The following is an 18699-nucleotide window of genomic DNA, read 5'->3' as shown; positions in this document are numbered from 1 at the left end:
CAGTTCAGACCCTGAGAATATGGAACAAGAGGATCTCGCAGAACCTTTGCACGCACAGATATTGCAAGACATATGGTAATGTTATTGTTGTTGTTTTTTTGGCTAAATCACGTTTTAGATAGGATGTCAACAACAGCTTAAATATAACTGCATTTACTATGTAGAGATAAGTGCAATGGTAATATGTATTATGTTTATTGTTCTTTAATTCTAACATTATAACATGAATTGCAGTGAAACTGTTATACAGTTGAATTTATTTATACCATAGTCCCACAGACTTACACTATTTGTGGCGGCATATATGCAAATAAATTTTCTGCCAGCAGGAGGCGCTGTTGGAGCTCGAGAGAGCGAGGTTTCCCCGGTAACGCTGTACACAAAGCAGGCTCCTCTCACAAACGCTGCTTTATCAGACATTACATGCAAGATGAAATGAAAATGATATAATTGAAAATTATATGATATGAAAATAATTAATTTCTCTTTTCCTTGCTGTTTTGATCAAATATTTCCCATTGCCAAATTCCATTGCATCATTGTATTCTAACTACAAATAAACAATTTTTTAAAGTTTATTTTATCAAAACGTGTAAAGAATGTGGCTCTCTGGTGCTTTGAGAACATTTGTTTGAGCATCTCAACACAACAACATTGTCTCGACCAATGGTCTCAGTTTGGTGCGGGACTATCTGCTTGCTTGACCAATGGTACCAATGGTACTGCTGGAAAGCTGAATATAACTGCTAGTATTGCAGAATTATTAAAGTCCCGCTTTGTCAATTCCAGAATATGTGCACGAGGATCATTTTAATACATAAATTTCTACATGTTAGTGAAGTAACTTAATAGCAAGGCCAAACTGATTTCTTTGATTACGTTTGGCACTTAGCTCTCAGGCACAGATTCATCTTAGATGTTTCGGATTGCTTCTTAAATGTCTACAGTGATGAAATGGGCAAAATGAAATGAGTGAGGTGTTTTCTGCCTGCTACGCTTTGAGAAATGGGCTTGTGTTTGTAGGTCAGTCCTGCCATTGCTCCTGTAATAAAACAGGCGTTTACCTGTAAGTTCCAGCTGTGGAGCAAGGCTGTGCTTGCTTTCTATCTCCGTGTCATCTTCAAGGGTCTCTGACAGTGGTGAGAGGGAGAAAAAGAGAAAAGTATGGATGTGAAGAGGCTGTATTCCCCAGTGGGCTTTTATACTGAGAGCCTCTTCACAGCCAGTCTAATTATAATGTTCAGAGTCATTGTGTCATTGTGCCCCCTTCTGCCTGTTTTCAGGGGAAAGTAGCTATGAGCCAGAAGCCAGTGTTTTCATGTTTTTAAAGGACAGTCAGCTGATCATGTTTTATACATATACATTTTATGTGTGATGGTGCGTTACATTATTTTTTAATGTTAGGATCGGAGTGTGATAGAAACTGGTGGGCTCTTTTGAGTTGAGCCAGTAAGCAGCCACCTAGCAATCATCCTCAATACCCTAGCAACCACCCAAAACCACTTAGCAACCCTCAGCACTCTAAAATTATGGTGGCAACTTTTTTTGTGACATAGAAAATGTAAAATTAATTTAGTATCATGTCATTTATTCTAAAGAGTTTCAGGTTCAGACTTTTTTTATTTTACTTTTCATTTTCATTTCAGAGCGTAATGAAATCAGATCTTTTGTGACGTTCAGAATTGAATCTTTTCAAATCCATGAAACTTGGTTTTCTCCAGATGAAATAAACTGATTTTGTTTCCCATATCTCACTGGAAGTTAATGCTAGACTAAAGGTTGGTTACTCTGGCATAATATTTCAAGATCAGTTTGTCAGAACTCATCAATTTATTTTCAACAATTTGCTGTCCTTCTGGACACCATGAGGATATCTTTATTGGTTGCTATGGAAATGCCATCCTTGATAGTATCTTGTGTAGCCATGGACACTGAATGAATCTAAATGTTGATTCAGAGCGTGTCTGTCTTTTGATATCATGGAAAAAAGGCTTGTTGACAAAGTCAAAGTTTTTCCTCAGCAGTGCCAGTGAAGTGTAGGTGCCGTATATCATCTGGATATTGATTCAAGATTAGATTCAATATAGATTTTCAGGGTTTTTTTTGTAGTCTGCGTAAACTTCCAAGATGGATGTGCTTCTCTCCAGCAGGGTCGGTCTGTTCTGAGACTTTTTTTTTCTTCTCTCTTGAGCCTACTTTTTGATATGCCGCAGAAATTGTCACCAAGATCCACCATGTCTTATGATTAATGCTGACACGTTGTCTGTCCCATTGTGCTGCTGGAGGATTGTAGATACGGACGGCCCTGTGACTCACTCGCACTCTCTAGAATGCAAAACTCTATCAAAAGAGGTGTGGTAAAGAGCCACGAGATAGAACGTCGTGACTTTTGTAACCCTGGAAAGTACAGAGTGCATTGATTTCTATTCTTTGCTTCCAGGAACTGTCAGAGTGGCCTTGGTGGAAATGTTATAATGTAGCCTGTAGGGATGCAACGATTATAGATTTTGTTGGTACGATTATAGTCTGAGGAATAATCACGGTTTCACGATTATTACGGTTAGTATGCATTTATTCATTTCACAACATAAAATCACACAAACACTCTTTAGATATTAAAAAGTGTTATTTATTGCTGCCTTTCAAAACAGAAATAACACAGTAACCAATAATACAGCACAAAATAATAATACTAAAGAAAAAAAAGTCCATCTCTCCTATTGGAATTAAAAAAGGTGACCTCTGCTCTATAAACATCCATGTCAGTATTTTCCTTTTGAAAATAACAAATGTATTTGGTGTTTTCATTTCATTCATTCTGCATTTCTTTTGGACCTGAGGTACAGAGCTTGGAAAGATGGTGAAAAATAAATTGACTTATGAATAATACTATAACAGGGATGATAAATTACAATATTAAGTATTATTAATATAAGACTAATATTAACTTTATTTATCCCACAGAGGACACGGTTACTAATGAGGGGAATAAAGTAAACTATTTGTAATCAAGTCATCCATACTTATTCCTTTTAATAATCTCTATTCATCTGATTTTACATGAGGCCTGAGAAAACCATGTCTATTATTTTGGTTTGTGAGCTCGAGATCGAGCTGCCCACACAAACATTTAGGAGGACAGAAACTTGTTGTCAACGCTGCCCAGTGACTTTCATTAATAAAATAGCTTAGATACTGGATCGCTACATTATATTAATCAGCAAAGAGGGGGTAAAATGACTGTTTAAATAACTAAACTCAAATCTTCATTGTTTGTAGTGACGCGCAGATGCAGGTAGGTTAATTCACTCTCTCTCTCTCTCTCTCTCTCGCAGTTCAATTCAATTCAATATTGCTTTATTGGCATGACTGTAAAAAATACAATATTGCCAAAGCTTGAAATATATGTGGAGAAATATAATACCAATGAAAAGATCAAAATAATAGAATAAAAAAACCTTATAACAATATAAACTTAAATAAACAGTGTAACAAATAAGAACTTATTATGTGAACATTTCATACCACAGTGTTTAACACGTAAACACACACAGGCTGAGGGTCACTGTGGTAGACAGTAGGGAAACACTTTGAGGTCAGATGTAATACACATATTACACACATTACACACATTCACCTGCTGTCTCTCAGGCTGTGGCACGTCCACACGTATCTCGCAGCCAGTGCTGCTGTCTGTCCCTCTCCTAGTACTATCTTTATTTGTTCTGTTTCACTAATGGTTGTAAAGTTCTTTATTAAGTTGGTGAGTTTGTTGAAGTAGAGGTTTCTTATTGATATGTATTTATGACAATGAAGGAGGAAGTGCGTCTCTGGCTCTCTCTCTCTCTCTCTCTCTCTCTCTCTCTCTCTCTCTCTCACACCGCACTATTTCATCTCTGAAGCGGGCAGAATGTTAGAGCTAACGAACTTCGCGTCAGGTGGTCCTTGCCTTCACGTCGTGCATTAAAATCGAGAACACAGCGAGAACAGGTTGGCTAGCCGTGCATTGTCCCTTATGTATTCGCTCTTTAACAGCAATTTTTACGGCAATATTTAAATGACACCCTGGTCATTCTTGATGTATCCAAAATGGTCCCACACTATCGACTTCAGTCATTTCTCTGGTGGAAATAAAGGATCGCTGTTCGGTTCCTCTTTCATAGTCATAGTCCTTGAACATCTGTTTATAATGAATAGATTGAAGCCCTAAATACAAAGTATTCTCATTGACTTTCATGTATTTTTTTTAATGGATAATACAGAAATTATTTACTTTATATAATATTCTGGACTTATTCTGTGTTTACAGTGTTGTATAATTTTATGTTTTTGTTAATATATTACAAAAAAGGAAGTTTCAATGATTTTTGGTGCATTTAAAATTACTTCATTAATAAAAATTGACTCCTGTCAGATTGAGGTCAGTATTTTTTTAAAGAAATGTATAGTTTTTTCAGAAATGATGTATTAAACTGACAGTAAAGACATTTAAAGAAGATTCATATTTCAAATAAATGCTGTTCTTTTGAATTTTCTATACATAGCCTTGAAAAAGATGTATCATGGTTTCCACAAAAAAATATTAAGCAGCTGTTGACATTAGATAAAGAAATGATTCTTGAGCACCAAATCAGTTTCATAACACTTAATTTCATAACAGACATAACTGAAAGTATCGACAAACTTGTGAGTCAGATGTTGTTCCAAAAGCTGCTCTGACGGATTCATCAGACTGGTTTAAACCAGTAACAACTGTGAGTTTGTGAGTCATTTTGAATTGTTTATTAAAAGAATCAATTCCTAAAAGTCATTTCCTTTGAAAATTAGATCAAACTGATTATGCTGTAAAATAGAATTCCTCCCGCTGTAGATTTTTGTGGTTTTATGAACAAGAGCAAAACTTGTGTAAATTGTATAAAAAAACAAGTTTCTATGGAAATTGATTTGACTGCAATTTATGTACAAATGGATTGATGAAAGCAGTCTGCTTACATCTGAAGAGTTGTGCGCCAGCTGAGCAACTGCCATTGAGATTAACAGAAATGTCAAAGAGTGGCCTTCACCAGATGTGTTTCCCATGCACAGTGCAAAAACTAATTGTTTATGAAATTCTTTATTGACTTGAAGCTCGAATTTTAGTGATGCATTGATGCAGCATTATTTTCAGTCTCACCCATATGCATGATCAGACTATTAAGTCTGCTGTGTAAGTATTGTTGTCTGGTGACAAGACAAAAATAAAGTGCCCCCTTTGATGGAGGGTGTCATTATGATGGATCACCCTACCTCTCAGGGTGGCTCAATAATCAACCCATAATCTTACATGTTAAGATGGAAAGAAAGAATGAATGAATGAATGTGTCAGATTTAGTGAGGTAGCGTAATAAAGGAAGTCTTTGCGCCAGCCTGTGTACGTTCATGTAGCTGTCACGAGTGACCCAGGATTTGATTTGTAGATTGCTGGAAATGTATCCCACTGAATCTCCTGATCCCAGGAGGGTTACTAAAATCCTAATCTAGCCTCAACTGCGTGTGAATGTCATTCTGTTGAAAGGTGCCATTTCTCAAAGGCGACCGACGTATGATATTGTGAATGCGGTTGCAATGAGCAAAACGAGCCTGACATTTTAAAGGTGTGCTGTAGATCAAATGAATGGCTTCTGCTCTGTTAGTTGTGGATTATTTTCACCACCTCACAGCAGAGGAATCACGTCCTTGCTGTCTGTGACGTGTATAATAGATAATAGCAATTATGATCCCTTAATGTTTGTAGCAGAATCAGCATGTTTTTAGGGATATAATGGGATCTGTAGATAATGTGCCTGCCATATTATTTGTACTGTTGTCCCAAGGTTTCATTCAGTCAATCTGTAAACCGTAATGAAAGTTGACTTGGATCACGTTTTTGTCTGAGGAACAATACTTTGTTTGAAATATAAAATGTTTCCTACAGGATTTTGTTTGTGTAGCAGATTTCACAAGTCAGACATCTGCAGTTCACTGAGTAATTGGAGACAATTTATTAAAGAAGTTAGTCCTCTGACCTATTCATTCTATGATTAACACTAGTGTTTCCCAGAAAAATCCTGAGATAAATGTGTCATGGCTTCCACGACTGTTGATAAGGGATAATAATAAGGGATGATTCTGACTAAATTTGCATATTAGAGTGATTTTTGAAGGGTCATGTGACACTGAAGACTGAAGTGGCTGTTGAAAATACAGACCTCACAGTAATAAATTGCATTTTAAAATATAATAAAATAGAAAACAACTAGGCCTATACTAAACTCACTGTAATAATACATAACAATTACTGTTTTACTGCATTTTTGATCAAATAAATGCAACCATGATGAGCTTGAGATTTTTCAAAAACATTTAAAAAATCTTATTGACTCCAACCTTTTGAACAGTAGTGTACAATATATCAATGTTCCCACAATCATGGAAAAACATTATGAAATTTTGCCTTTTATTTTTTTTTTTTTTTCAGAAAGTCATAATCTTTCTGGTTTTGGTCTAAAATGTTTTGTTAGATATTATTGCTGTAGATCTAATAAACGTTGCTCACAAGCTGTAGTTATGTCCAATTTCTTTTCAGTAGGTATAAATAATTCAAATAATTAGATTTACAAATGTCTAATAATCCCTTAGTGAACAATGTTTAAAAAGTAATAAGTGTCTGGAAAGGTGTATCTGTATCTGTGCAACTGTATCGTTTTAACTGCATGTTGTCATAACAAACTGCTTCATTTTGTGAAGTCGGAGAGTTTACATCAAGTCAATTCAGTTGTTTTAGTGAAGGATTCATAGCTTGTGCGTTTGAACAATTTATTAGAAGAATATGTTCATAAATCATACTACTTGTGCTGCTGTGCTTATATTGCATAACTCGAATGATTTAGGACTCTGATTCTTTCTTTTTGCTTTTTTGGTTCATTGATGGTTCAGTACAGGAATCACTGCCATATATTATTATATTTTGTATGATATAGATTTTTTTTCCCAGTTCTCCTTGTAAAACATTCAGGTTTGGCTCTGAAACAATTTCTCATCTGGTTGTTTGAACTTTGCTGTGACCTTGTAGGTTCAGCTTAGAAAGGAATTCAAGAAAACTCAATGCTCCTCATTGTTTGACTTTGAGTATGCTCATCTCAACTTTGTTCTGTTTTCAACACCAGTGTAAAGTTTTTGCCATGTCTGTTATGCACATCTTGAGCAAACTGAGTTCTTTCTTCTGTATTTAGTGCATAAGATTATTTTCAAGTGAACATTGCAGAATTAAACACTAGTCATATTTCTTCATTTCTTTTTGTATGGGCAGAACCTGAAAAGGAAAGTTGAATCACAAAAGTTGGTTTAGGCAGGGTCTAGTGAAATGGTTTTATCTTTTGGTTTAATCTTTAATTTATACGTTTCTAACAGACAGCAGTGTCTGTATCTTCTTTGACCCCAGTGTGTCAGCTCAATACTAGATGAAATTTCACTCAGCACCTGCTGAGAGACAAGAAATGGGCTCCAGGTGGCTGAAAGAAACTCAATTAAAATGAGACAAACAGGAAGGCATTACTGCAGAGAGGGGGTGAAAATGGAAAAGAGCATTAAACGTGTGCCATCACCTGGTTAGTATTAACACCTAGGTGCACGTGGTGGCCTTTACAGCTTGTATATTAGTGCTTTTGTTTTTTTATTTTTATGCTGTGCTGAGCATTAAATGATATTGAATGACGATTGGCCCTTCATTGTAAAATAAAGATCATTAAGTAAGGGCGGGGGATTCTATCTACAGTAACCCTGACATTTTGCTTGACAATTGCTCTTGTTCATGCATGTTTTCATGAATTAATTTTTGGGAGTATTTGTGCACTTAAGGTGTAATATTTCAGCGAAGGGCATTGTCAATATTAAAGCCACGTTTGAAGCACTGTTCACACAGCAGTCACTTTCAAACCAAGCAGCTTTCTTTTGGTCGGCGTAAAGAATTTGCATGATCAACTCAAACATGGGGAAATCATTCACACTCACGCAAAATTCCTATACATACGGATTCCTATTGAAATGACTGGATTTTGCCTGTGACATTTCATCGAGCAATGGTAAATATGATATGATGAGATATTTTAATAGCATCTCTCATTTTAAAGATTTGGTTCAGAAACGTTTTCTGTTATGCTGGTTGAAAGTCTCTTCACATCTCGATAGCACTCATTAAGTTAAGTGGTCTAAATGTATTTATATTGTATATCTAATGTTAGAATTTATATCGTCTTTGGAAGGCGTAGGACCCAAAAAACGTTGTCCAATCAAAATGTTTGGTCCGAACATTATGATAGGCTGTCGTGCCTGCCTGTCAAATATGTATTTGCATATCTCTGAGCACCCTGTTTGCGCAGACATGATAGCGCCATCAGCGCGTTCCAGTGAGAATTGAGGTATGAGGTAATTACATGCAATTAGCATGAGGTAATCTGACAGCCTTGCATTCGGTCTCGATTGCATTCGTAATCAAAAAAAAAAGAAAAAGTGTGGATGTTGTCATGTATTTTACATTACATTAATATTTATTAGACTATTTTAAAGTGCCCCTATTATGGGCAATGAAAGGTTCATATTTTGGTTTTGGGTGTCCCCAATAACAGGTTGACATGCATGCAAGATCAAAAAACACTTTCATTGTCTTATAATATGCATTTATTTTTACCTTACTTGCTCAACGACTCCCAAACGATTCGCTCAATGATTCATTTTTCCAAACCCCTCCTTTGCGTGGCGCTAATCTGCGGTGATTGGTCCGATTGATCTCATTTCCATTTCATCACACCTGTAATGCCTGATAAAGCAGCATTTGTGATTCTTTGTGTACAGCATTACCGGGGAAACGGCTACTTTACTGCTCCAAATGCGGCACCTAGAGGCAAAGAATGAATTTGCATTTTCATTCAGTTCAACGCTAAACGACCAACAAGTGGGCAGGCAATATGCTAAAGTTTCATGTTGATGTCAACATGAAACGGCTTGGGATTAGTTTTAAAAACGACTCGATTCAATGATTCAGCATCGACTGTTTCTTTTGAGAGACAATAACTTTATACATGGTGCACTTTCAGATTTGAAACTTTGCAGGATGTTTTCATTCACTTAGAGCTGTGTTACACTCTGCATGAAAGGTAATTTTCAAAAATCCATAATAGGGGCACTTTAATGGTTTATTTATAATTTACTGATATTTACATGTAGCCTATTTGATTCTGATGAATATATATTCATATTGTATCTGATCTCATTTATTTTACACTGAATTTTGCATTTTGGTTTGAACATGTTGCATCTTTGTAACAACAGTGGCTGGTCCGAATTGTGGTTTGCCAAAACAGCCCAAAATGGGCCATGGAATCCACTTTTTTCTTTTATGTCTGTAAACAGGAAGACGCATAAACAGCAAACTTTCTCCTTATTATCTAACATTAGCTAGTGAACAAACAAGATGCAGAGTAGCTAGAAGGACTATTCGGCTGTGGTGGTTTTGATGGTGTAAAAATTTCAGCATGTTGCTTTGGAGGATGTTAGGCTTGAATTTGACATTCTGTGTATTAATTAAGGCCCAGTGGCAACTTAGTGTACTTTTTAACAGTATTGTGTGTGTGTGTGTCCCTGTGAAATTGTATACTGTACATGAGTAGGAATGAAAAATGAGAACACGCTGCTCTTCATGCTGTCCCTGCGGAGACTCTTGTTTACTTGTGTAAGAGTGTTTGCTCACAGTTGTTTGTACCAATACCCTCATCCATACATCTCTAAGCAGGCTAATGCCTCTCTGAATAGCGGAAAAGCGCTGCATACATCACAAAGTTAACTCAGAGCTGAGAAGCTATTGAGAGAGCCATTTACTAGAGAACTCGATTCTATCCAGATGCACTTCAAAGGCTTTGCTGTTCCCTTTCCGATTATCACACTGTTGATAAGCGTTTGGCTCATTTAAAAGTTCCAATCTTGCATTTCATTGGTCGAAATGTTAATGGCATTTGAGCTCGTTCTCTGCAAGGGCATATACGCCAATAAAAAAAAGGGTGAAGTTATTGATGTTTGCAGAGAACGGACTGCATGATTTCTATTTAAATGGGGTCTTGGATTGAATTTAATTAATGGATGTATCCTTGGGTGTCCTGGAAGGGTGGAAAAAGAATTACTCTGTATTGATATTTCTTCCCATAATGATCTCTATCTTTCCTTTCCTCTTTACAGTATGAATTTAAAGTGAAGAATATCAAAAAGAAGAAAGTCAACATCATCGTGTCTGTGGACGGGGTGAAAGTAGCGCTGCGGAAAAAGAAAAAGGTAAACTAAAAGTTTCTAGTTTAAAACTAGTTATGATGAGTTTAATTTTTTAAAGGGGAGATGATATTTTTTCATTCATGCATGCATTTATAAATTTTTATGGTTTTATTTTATTTATTAATTTATTTTGTTACATTTATTCATTCATTTTATTTATTCTTCTCACACACTCACACAAATTTTACCATTTAACAGCACAAAGATGCTACAATATTGCTGCTTGAAGGTTTGTGAACCCTTTAGAATTTTCTATATTTCTGTATAAATATGACCCAAAATATCATCAGATTTTCACACAAGTCCTGAAAGTAGACAAAGAGAACCCAATTAAACAAATGAGACAAAAATATTTTCTTTGTCATTTGTTTATTCAGGAAAATGATCTAATATTGTATATCTGTGAGTGGCAAAAGTATGTGAATCTCTTGGATTAGCAGTGAAATTAGAGTCCATCTATGCAGAGGTGTTTTCAGTCAGTGCAATGACTATCAAATGTCAGTACGTGACCTGTTTTATTCAAAGAACAGGGATCTATTAAAGTCTGATCATGTTTGTGGAAGCGAATCATGTCACGAACAAAGGAGACACTACTGAGGACCTCGGAAAAAGAGTTGATGTTGCTCATCAGGCTAGAAAAGGTTACAAAACCATCTCTAAAGAGTTTGGACTCCACAAATCCACAGTCAGACAGATTGCGTACAAATGGAGGAAATTCAAGACCACTGTTACCTTCCCGAGAAGTGGTCAACCAACAAAGATCACTCCAAAGCAGAACGTGTAATAGTCTGCAAGGTTGCAAAAGTTCCCAGGGTAACTTCTAAGCAACTAAAGGCCTTTCTCACATCAGCTAATGTTAATGTTCATGAGCCCACCATCAGGAGAACACTGAGCAACCATGGTGTGCATGACAGAGTTGGAAGAAGAAAGTCACTGTTCTCCAAAAAGAAAATTGCTCGCTAAAGATCATGTGGACAAGCCAGAGGACTATTGGAGAAAGGTTTAATGGATGGATGAAACCAAAATAGAACTTATTGGTTTAAATGAGAAGCTATTATGTTAGGAGAAAACACACTGCATTCCAGCTTAATGGAATCTTATCACATCTGTGAAACATAGTGGTGGTATCATGGCTTCGGCCTGTTTTGCTGCATCTTGGCCAGGACAGCCTGTCATCATTGATGAAACAATGAATTCTGAATTATACCAGCAAATTCTAAAGGAAAACGTCAGGACATCTGTTTAAGAACAAGTCTCGAGAGAACGTGGGTCATGCAGCAAGACAACAACCCCAAGCACACAAGTCATTCTACCAAAGAATGGTTAAAGAAGAACAAAGTTAATATTTTGGAATGGCTGTCCAGACCTTAATCGAATTAAAATGTTGTGGAAGGACCTAAGCAAGCAGTTCATAGGAGGAAACCCACCAACATCACAGAGTTTAAGTGGTTCTGCACTAAGGAATGGGCTAAAATGGGCTCCTACATGTTATTGTGCAGGACTGATCAGCATTTACAAGAAACTTTACCTTCAGTTACTGCAGCAAAAAGGGGGTCACACCAGATACTGAAAGCAAAGATTCACATACTTTTGCAACACACAGATATGCAACACTGGATAATTTTTCTCAATAAATAAATGACAGAAAATATTTTTTTCTCACTTGTGTGATTCGGTTCTCTTTGTCTACTTTCAGGACTTGTATGGAAATCTGGTGATGTTTTGGGTCATATTTATGCAAAAATATAGAAAATTCGAAAGGGTTCGCAAACATTCTAGTAGCACTGTATTATAATATTTATGACAAATAAATTTGCTGTATGAAGTATATTGTTTACAATAGTTGTAACTGAATGTTTGTTATGCTGCATCAAATTTTATGCAATAAAATCCTTCTTTTTTTGTTTAAATGCGCAAATTATGCACATAAAATAAACTAAGAACTTTTATATCAGTATTTTCTTGTGTTTGAGACTATAGATAACTTTTTTTTAATGATCTATGATTGGCTTTTATGAATGAAAATACTGTGCCATAAATTGTTTTATTGGGCTGTAGTAGAAATTGATTCATTGTAAGTGTTAACTTCCGATATGAACACATTACATAACATATCTAGAGGCAAGTTGATTCAGTGTCAGTTTGCCAAGGATGGTCTGCTGAGATTCTACCTTGTTTTTAGTAACAATAACTGCAGGTCGTAATTTAGGGGATGTTGGTAGCAATCTAGTATAAGCTTCAAGTAGCTTTTTTTATAAAAAAAACATTTTCATCACAGTCCTGCTCTGCTGTGGTCACCCTTTGGCAAGACACTTTGCCTTAAGGTGGTTTCCAGGATGGTTTTGTCCTTTAGAAAGATACTTAGCTCAAAGTTAATGGGTACAGTCAGTCCCTGCAATTTCTGCATCTTAAGTTGCCTCGTGCTGTTCATTTAAACATAAATTATTGATTTACACAGGTGCTTTATCTCTTGGTTTAATTTGGAGCTGGAACTTAAATGAGGAAATTGATAGAGCAAGCTTCTGCCTCGGATATATTATCATATATTATAGCCTGACTTGTGGTGAACTGAAATGATCACTTTCATTTCCTGCAGAAAAAAGAATGGACCTGGGATGAAAGCAAGATGATGGTGATGCAAGACCCAATATACAGGTGAGGAACTTCATAAAATCTCTTTTATTTTAACTGCATTCAGCACTTGACCAATGTAGCTGTCAGTCCTGAAAGTGAGTAATGCTGTGAGTCAGCTCTCAATGGGAGGCTTTCAGTGGGAAAGGAGAATAAAATGATCGTGTCATGTTTGCCTCTAAACTGTGTACCTAAATATATCACCTTCACACTCGCAATAGCAGCGTTCACAGTCAGTGTTTAAGACTGACAACCATTTTAGTAGCAAGTGTGAGTCTCCGATTGTCTGTACAACAGCCTGATGGGTAACTGAAGTCAGTCTCCTTCTCTAACTTGAAAGTAATGACCATAATAATAAAAGTGATGGGTATTTTGGTTCTTTTAGTGTTTGTGTTTTTATTTACATACAGATTCATGTCAGACAGAGATGTTGCACTACATCTTAGTTTTTTCCCCCTGTATTTTGCACCATAATTGCACAGTATCAAGTTGTAAATAGTTAAATAGTCATCGTTCCTTATTTATTTTAGAATATATATCTAAAATATAAATTTGTAAAAGGAACATCTCAACTTAATTTTCTTGTTTAGCACACCAAAACAAGGTAGAAAACCGTATTTTGCTACCGTTTCAATTTAAACATGGCCATGTGTAATTCCTTAGTCTTAAAATATATCTTTAAAGGGGTCATATGATGCGGTTTCAAGTTTTCCTTTCTCTTTGGAGAGTTACAAGCTGTTCATGCATAGATAAGATCCCTAAAGTTGCAAAGACTAAAGTCTCAAACCCAAAGAGAGATTCTTTATAAAAGTTAAGACTCTGGGGAGATCACGTGACCCTTCGACGGCGATGCAAGCTTAGTCTTTCGCTCTGCTCACTTTGCCACATATTATATGATCCTGTCAGTAAAATTTGAACCACTCTGCATTGGACCCATCATGAGTGCTAAGGCAGACAAAGGGGATCGGAAAAGAGAGATTGAGCAATCGCCAATGAAGAAAAAAATCAGAGATTCCGCCATCTCCAGAGAAGATATCGACGATGCTATTGCTAGCCGTATTGAACTAGCATTTAAAGAGCAGCAAAGCACTCTGAATTCGGTTGTGAATTCGGCAATAAGAGATGTGATGGACTCTGTACTGATTCCAGCATTGCGCGAACTGCGTGAGGACATACAAGCGACCAACAAGTCTGTTAAAGAGCTAAGAGAGGAGTTTGAGGCCATAACTACCGCGGCGAAGCAGACACGTGACCGCGTTGATTCTGTTCAAGCAGATGCACGTAAGGATAGGAGGGCAGTCACGGACATAAGAAATCAGCTGGAGCGACTCACCGAGAAGATGATAGATATGGAGGACAGGTGCAGGAGGAACAACGTACGACTGGTGGGGCTGCCAGAGGGGGCTGAGGGATCCGACGCGGCTGGTTTTCTCAGAGTTAATCTTCCCAAGTGGATTCCTTCCTTGAGGGGCCGTGACATTGAGATTGACCGGGCGCACCGCGTGTATGACGGAGGGAGAGGCTCCGATCGGCCGCGCACTCTCATCTTCCGTGTACTGAGATGGCATGACAGATCAGATATCCTGAAGGGTGCTCGGCAGGCTTATCCGGTGAAATGCGCACAGAACAATGTCACACTACTATTTTTTCCCGACTTTAGTCCAGCTACAGCGATCAGGAGAAAGGCATTTGGTCCTGTTTTGAAGAAGATGACAGCACTTGGCCTCCAGCCCTTCCTCATCTATCCGGCGGTATTTAAACTACGGCACAAAGGGGAACAGAAAAGCTTCGATTCCCCTCAGAAAGCGGAGGATTTTATCAGCTCCCTGTCTCAGCAGAAGACATATGCTGCGGCTCTGCGGGGCGGCAACGGGGGAACAGCGGCCGCTGTCTCTCCGGTCCAGCGGGAGGAACTTGATGGCCGGGATGAACATGGTTCTAGCTGCCCTAGTAGGGGATGAGGGTAGGATGGACATGGACGCTTGCTAAATCTATTTTTTGTTTTTTCTTCTCTCCTCTCTACTACTGAGAGATTGTCCCTATATATCCGGTACAACGATCTCGTTGCTGGTAAGACTGACACTGCTTTTTTTTTTTTCTCTCTCTCTTTTTTGGAGGGGACTAATTGAGAGTAGGTTTAATTAAAAATATTTTTTTGGCTGTGTGGGCCGTTTCGGGAGACATGTCTTGCGTTGGAGTGGATCGGTCACGAACCATCACTATTTTTGTTGCTCAGTCAGACCTATGTTCTCGGTAATGTGCGGTCTGAGTTGTTCCTTGTTTATGGTTGTTGGTTGTTCATGTTTTTATGTTGTTTTTACTTTTTACAACAGACATTTATACTTTTATTTATTTTACCTTATTTTTAAAGGGATTTTTCATCTAGGAGGTTTGGTATCTAAAATGCACATCAGCGTTTACATGCTATTTACAGAATGGAAGTGCTTCTGTTTTTGTTTTTTTCATTTATTGAATACAATCTTGGGATTATGAATATTCAATGCATACTCTAAATGTTTTATCACTGAATGTGAATGGTCTAAATTCTGCTGTTAAACGAACCCGTGTGTTAGAATATTTACACCGTAAATCTATTTCCTGTGCCCTAATTCAAGAGAGACATTTAAAACAATCTGACGTGGCACATTTTCAGAATAAATATTATAAATTAGCGGCTTTTTCCTGCGCTCAAAATAAAACTAAGGGGGTGCTTATCCTTGTTAACCAAAGGTTAAATTTAACTATTGAACACCTTGGTAGTGATGTGAAGGGTAGATTTGTTTTTATCCGATGCAAAATATATAATAATAGGTTAGCATTGGTCTCTATTTATGGTCCGAATGAGACAGACCGTGCGTTCCTTACACAGATTTCCAAAACATTACTTGAGCAGACTGACTGCCCATTAGTGGTGGGTGGTGATTTTAATGCTGTCATAAATCCTGCTTTAGATAAATCTCAATCTGATACAACAGCCAATCCATCCTCTAAATTACTGAATAAATTTATCACGGAGCTCAACTTAATCGATCTTTGGAGAATTCAGAATACTAAAGCTAAGGACTTCTCTTTTTTCTAATAGACATAAGACTTTCTCTAGGATAGACTACATATTTCTCAGCCCATTTTTAATTTTGTCTAATTCCTCCATCTCTATATTACAAATTTTATTATCTGATCATTCTGCTGTGTTGTGCAGTGTTCCTCTTTCCGATGTTAAAGCCAAGTCCCCTAGATGGCGCTTTAACATATCATTATTAAGTAATCAGACTTTCATTACTTCACTAAAAGAATATATTAAGGAATTTCTTGAAATCAATATGCCCTCTGATGTGGATCCTCAAATAATGTGGGAATTGACTAAGTGTGCTATACGAGGATTCTGTATGTCTTTTTCTTCTACTCTTGCCAAAGCGAAAACTCACCAGTTTACACAATTAGAAAATAAAATCCAATCATTGCAAAACCTACAAAAACAACATTTTACTGAGCAACAGGCTACACAGTTGTCCTCTTTAAAAGAAGAATATGATTTACTTTCACACTCAAAGGCAGAATTTATTTTACATGGGACTAGGCAAAAATATTATTTTGAATCAGAGAGACCTAGTCATTTATTGGCCCTTAGGTTGAAAGAATGCGAGTCTAAGGCATATATTAGCGCAATAAAATCATCGGATGATCAGATCACCACGAAACCTGTGGCAATTAATGACTTATATTTAAAGGTTTTTACATGAATCTGTATAAAGCCGAAACAGATTTTGATGAACCAATTTGTAAGCAGTATTTAGATAAATTGGAACTGCCTTGGATCTCACAGATTGATAAAGAATCTTTGGAGGCCCCATTAAGTTTGGAGGAGCTTCGCGTCTCTCTAAAAAGCGTTCAAAAGGGCAAATCGCCGGGTCTAGATGGTCTCCCCCCTGAATTATATTTAGAAATTTGGGATTTGGTAGGGACACTTATGCTTAATTCATTTAATTTTGCAATTGAACATGGAGTATTTCATAGAGATCAAAAAACATCAATGATTTCATTACTTCTTAAAAAAGGGAAAGATCCATTAGATTGTTCCAGCTACAGACCGATTTCGCTTATCCCATGTGATCTAAAAATATATGCTGAAGTTTTTGCTTCTCGTATGGAGAAGGTAATTCATAGTCTGATCAAGGAGGACCAAATTGGTTTCATCAAGGGGCGCAATGCATCTGACAATATGCATCGACTCCTTCATATTTCCTTCAATGTTTCGGCTTCGGGGAACACTTCATTTCTATGATCAAGACATTATACCATTCACCTGCAGCATCAGTCATAACTGGTAATATTATTTCCCCCCCCCCCCCCCCCGTTCCCTTTGCAGCGGGGAACAAGGCAGGGATGTCCGCTTTCCCCCTTATTGTTTTGTCTATCTCTTGAACCCTTAGCACAAGCCATCAGAATCTGAAGTATCGATTAAGATTCATGATCATAATCATAGTATTTCGTTATACGCTGATGATATTATTCTATATTTAGACCACTTTGATGTTTCAGTCTCTAGTATAATTAAGGAATTTGATCATTTTAGTAGCTTATCAGGAGATAAAATAAATTGGAGCAAATCTGCTTTAATGCCAATTAACAATGTTAAAGTTAATTCTTCTATTCCCTCATTTATCCCTATTAAGGAATCTTTCATCTATTTGGGCATTACCATATATAAAAACATTCATAAGATTGCCAGAGAAAATTTTAATAATATTTTAGTTAAGGTCAAAAATGACATGCAAAGATGGAAGAATCTTAAAGTCTCTCTTTAAGGAAGAATCTCCACTGTTAAGATGAATTTGTTACCTCAATTTAATTTTTTTTCTCTATGCTACCACTTTCTCCCCCTCCAGGTTACTTTAAGGAGATCAACTCCATAATATCTAAATTTATCTGGAATGATAAATGCCCCAGAATTAAACTTACCACATTACAACATCCTGATAGCGCAGGGGGACTGGCTGTACCAAATTTTGAACTGTATTATTGGTCGTTCCAGCTTAAGGCTCTTCATAATTGGGATGATCCTCATTCTACAGTTTCTTGGAGAGTGATTGAAGCTGACAAGGTTAAACCAAATAGACTCCAAGATATTTTATTTACTGGCACAGGAAAAAAAGGGGATAATTATAAATTTGGTCTGGTTATGGCCAACTCTATTAAAATCTGGAAAATGGTGGCACGTCGGATAGCAGGAACCTTCAAATTTTGTAACAGTACACCTTTATGGCACAATTTTAATTTTGTATACGGAAATCGTCCATTTGTCCAACCCTCTTGGTCCTCTTTAGGTGTAAACACGTGTGGTGACATATATGATAACCAGGGCCTATGTTAATTTCAGACATTAAGAACCAAATTTTGTCTACCAGCATCTGCATATTTTGTCTTTCTTCAATTACGTTCTGCTCTCAAAGCGTATAGAGTTCCTTGGGCATCTCCCATCTCCTCTCATCCTATGCAGGACTGGATTGCACCATCTGCTGGTCGGCCGTCTGTTTCTTTAATATATAATAAGATTATTGATTGCATTACAAAACCTCTTTCTATTAAAACCTATTTGGAATAGGGAATTATCTGACACCTGGCTCATCGTCTTATTCAGTTCAAAGTCATTCATAGAGCATACATAACTCCTTACAAAAGATTTAAAATGAAACTACAACCAAATCTCAACTGCCATATATGTAATACTACATT

The 18699-nt window shown here is 36.9% G+C and overlaps 2 protein-coding genes across 4 annotated transcripts in view; one reads left to right on the top strand and one right to left on the bottom strand.

Annotated features, from left to right (window-relative positions):
- The window catches only part of LOC131542159 (uncharacterized), a 33795-nt gene extending 18965 nt beyond the window's left edge, over window positions 1-14830 (bottom strand). The window contains exon 1 of the mRNA XM_058778546.1: window positions 14300-14830. Within this exon, the coding sequence (XP_058634529.1) occupies window positions 14300-14512 (213 nt within the window). The 5' untranslated portion in view covers window positions 14513-14830. The remainder of the gene's footprint in view (window positions 1-14299) is intronic.
- The window catches only part of nos1apa (nitric oxide synthase 1 (neuronal) adaptor protein a), a 129143-nt gene that overhangs the window by 32227 nt on the left and 78217 nt on the right, over window positions 1-18699 (top strand). For 2 of the 3 annotated variants that reach the window (XM_058778543.1, XM_058778545.1), the window contains exons 3-4: window positions 10246-10338; window positions 12932-12990. In XM_058778543.1, coding sequence (XP_058634526.1) covers window positions 10246-10338; window positions 12932-12990 — 152 coding nt within the window. Of the gene's footprint in view, window positions 1-10245; window positions 10339-12931; window positions 12991-18699 lie in introns of those variants that run through there. The other variant, XM_058778544.1, reaches the window with a different exon arrangement.

Source organism: Onychostoma macrolepis, chromosome 06 (assembly GCF_012432095.1).
Source record: "Onychostoma macrolepis isolate SWU-2019 chromosome 06, ASM1243209v1, whole genome shotgun sequence".
NCBI classification, from domain to species: Eukaryota; Metazoa; Chordata; class Actinopteri; order Cypriniformes; family Cyprinidae; genus Onychostoma; species Onychostoma macrolepis.
This window is presented reverse-complemented; position numbering and strand designations above follow the sequence as displayed.